Here is a 3,280-nt window from a genome sequence, read left to right on the forward strand (position 1 = left end):
ATAGACGATTTCAGATCGACTTCTATATTTTATTTGAATATTTTGCAAACTGTTTCAGTATTTGAGTCATGTAATTTTTTTGTTGGAAAATTACATCTTTTATTTTTTAAAAAAATTCTGACCAATAAAAAAAAATAAATTTATATCAATATGGATCAGAGTACATGAAATTGATTGGAGTCCGTAACAGCCACATGAAATATGGATCAGACTACAAAACAAATGGTCATAAAGTCAAATATATATATATATATATATATATATATATATATATTATTGATATTAAATTCTTATAGAATATAATATGAGTGTTGTCCGAAAACGCATCTCAACCGTCCGTTCCATCAAAAAGTTAATTTGACCAAAATGGACGGTTGAGATGACAGAAAGAGCGTGTCGCTAATGCCACTCCTGCAGCCTATAAAGCGAGCTCCATTCCGGTCTCCTCCTCCGCCCGTTCCCCCATCCTCTGCACGGTCGCTTTGCACCAGTCGGCAGAGATGTCGTCATGCTTGTCGGAGTTGACGCCGCTGCTGGGCGGCGCCGCCAACTCCTCCGCGGCTGCCGACTACATCTGCAACCAGTTCACGGACGCCGGCTTCGCCATCGACACCACTTACCTCCTCTTCTCCGCCTACCTCGTCTTCGCCATGCAGCTCGGCTTCGCCATGCTGTGCGCTGGTTCGGTTCGCGCCAAGAACACCATGAACATCATGCTCACTAACGTGCTCGACGCGGCGGCCGGCGGGCTCTTCTACTACCTCTTCGGGTTTGCCTTTGCCTTCGGCGGCCCCTCCAACGGCTTCATCGGGAAGCACTTCTTCGGCCTCAAGGAGGTGCCGCAGTCCAACTTCGATTATTCCAATTTTCTCTACCAGTGGGCCTTCGCAATCGCCGCCGCCGGCATCACCTCCGGCTCCATCGCCGAGCGCACCCAGTTCGTCGCCTACCTCATCTACTCTGCCTTCCTCACCGGCTTCGTTTACCCCGTCGTCTCCCACTGGTATCTAACATCGATCTCATTAGTCCTTTCAGAATTGCATCGTTGATAGCTCTGTTTTGGTTGACGTGACGGTGATGATGATGATAATGGATGGTAGGTTTTGGTCGGGAGATGGGTGGGCGGCGGCGGGCCGGAACCCGGGGGAGTCGCTGCTGTTCAAGTCGGGGGTGATCGACTTCGCGGGGTCGGGCGTGGTGCACATGGTAGGGGGCATCGCGGGGCTGTGGGGCGCCCTCATCGAGGGCCCCCGCATCGGCCGCTTCGACCACACGGGGCGCTCCGTGGCCCTTCGCGGCCACTCGGCCACTCTGGTGGTGCTCGGCACCTTCCTCCTCTGGTTCGGCTGGTACGGCTTCAACCCGGGATCCTTCAACGTCATCTTCAAGACCTACGGCCCCAGCGGGTCCATTCACGGCCAGTGGTCCGCCGTCGGGCGCACCGCCGTCACCACCACCCTCGCCGGCTGCACCGCCGCGCTCACCACCCTCTTCGGGAAGCGCCTCCAGACGGGCCACTGGAACGCGGTCGACGTCTGCAACGGCCTCCTCGGCGGCTTCGCGGCCATCACCTCCGGCTGCTCCGTGGTGGACCCGTGGGCGGCCATCATCTGCGGCTTCGTCTCCGCCTGGGTCCTCATCGGCCTCAACAAGCTGGCCGCCACGCTCAAGTTCGACGACCCCCTCGAGGCCGCGCAGCTGCACGGCGGGTGCGGCGCCTGGGGGATCATCTTCACGGCCCTCTTCGCGAGGGAGAAGTACGTGAACGAGGTGTACCGGGGGCGGCCAGGGCGGCCCTACGGGCTCTTCATGGGCGGCGGCGGCAGGCTACTGGCCGCCCACGTCATCCAGATCCTGGTCATCCTGGGGTGGGTGAGCTGCACCATGGGTCCATTATTCTTCGCGCTGCACAAGCTGGGCCTGCTCAGAATCTCCGCCGAGGACGAGATGGCCGGGATGGACCTCACACGCCACGGCGGCTTCGCCTACGTCTACCACGACGAGGACTCCAGCGCGCACGACGGCGGCGGCGGGTTCATGCTCAAGTCTGCGGCGGCGCGGGTGGAGCCGCGGCCCACCCCGGCGACCACCAACCAGGTGTAGCTGCGCCATGCACGTACTTGGTGCTCTTAATTCCCAGCGTGGCTAATTAGTCGTGTTCTTCACTCCGTTCCCTCATAGATTTTGGGTTACTCCGTATTGTTTTCTTCTCTGTAATCTCGAGGGGAGTGGAAAAAGCCACATGTACAAGGTGTTAAAGGGTGTGTGTGATGAATCCGGTAGGACTAGATTGGGTTCTCTCTCTCTTAGTATGGTTTGTCTTCATGTGATAATAAGATATAGCGAGAGTAATTTGAGCGTATTTCTAGGTTTTCTGATAGAAAGACGAGGGAAGAAACAAGCGATGGAGGTAATTCCTGTTCTAAAAGAGCAGAACAGAGCTGCAAAAGTTAAAAGGGGTAAGTGTAGCAGTAGCGATTGAGGTTGATGGCTTGCCTTGAAGTCTCTTGTGGAGCCAATGATGTGGGGACGATGGCTTTAGGTGGGAGACGACCGGGGAAGTCTTCGTGCCCTCTTAAATGACAGTGGAGGTGTTCTGCGCAGGCAGACAACAAGAAGCTTCCACTGGTACTGCTGTTGCTGTTGCTGCTGTTGCTGCGAGCTCGCTCAACGACACAAAGGCAGATAACTCGTGTATGGATCTTATTCTCCTTCCAATTCCTCCATGCTTCTTCACTCACACCACATAGCTTTCAACCATAGAAAGCCAACAAATACCACCAGGATGTGGCTCATTTTCGAGTCTGTTCAGCAGGAGATGAGGTTCGATCAAAAACAGGGGAAATCTTTGACCACAACACCGAAAGATCACGGCGACTCTTCGTACAAAGTGTCGCAGCCCAGCAAGAAAGCGCGGAGCCAAAGAACTTACTTCGCTTACTTTTCTACGAGTCAAAGTCTTCCTAAACGTGTACGGTTTCATAATAAGGAAAAGGATACATCACCAGCGACGCCCACCAAGCTTGAAGAAACCTTCTTCTTCCTCCTCCTCTGTTCATGCGAGACGGATCGATGCTCTTCCTTTCGTAGGAAAACGAGACAGAGTTGACCAGCAAAACCCACTGACTCGTTAATTTCGCTAAAAATTATAATGAGATAATTTTTTATTTGCTCGGACGTGAATGATTTTATGCATTGGTTTTCAATTTTAATCAGTAATTTTTGGAAATAAAATTAAAATGTATCAATAGAACTATTGGAAAGAGGCAAACAGAGAGAC

At 53.0% G+C, this 3,280-nt stretch overlaps 1 protein-coding gene across 1 annotated transcript; it reads left to right on the plus strand.

Moving 5' to 3' along the window:
• Positions 1-458: 458 nt before the first annotated feature.
• LOC135653454 (ammonium transporter 1 member 1-like) lies at positions 459-2,362 on the plus strand. The gene is made up of 2 exons (XM_065175450.1): positions 459-1,003; positions 1,101-2,362. Exons 1-2 carry the CDS (start codon positions 501-503, stop codon positions 2,101-2,103), a joined length of 1,506 nt encoding a protein of 501 aa, XP_065031522.1. The 5' UTR covers positions 459-500; the 3' UTR covers positions 2,104-2,362.
• The last annotated feature ends 918 nt before the right edge of the window (positions 2,363-3,280 follow it).

Source organism: Musa acuminata, chromosome BXJ3-11, assembly GCF_036884655.1.
Source record: "Musa acuminata AAA Group cultivar baxijiao chromosome BXJ3-11, Cavendish_Baxijiao_AAA, whole genome shotgun sequence".
Taxonomy (NCBI): Eukaryota; Viridiplantae; Streptophyta; class Magnoliopsida; order Zingiberales; family Musaceae; genus Musa; species Musa acuminata.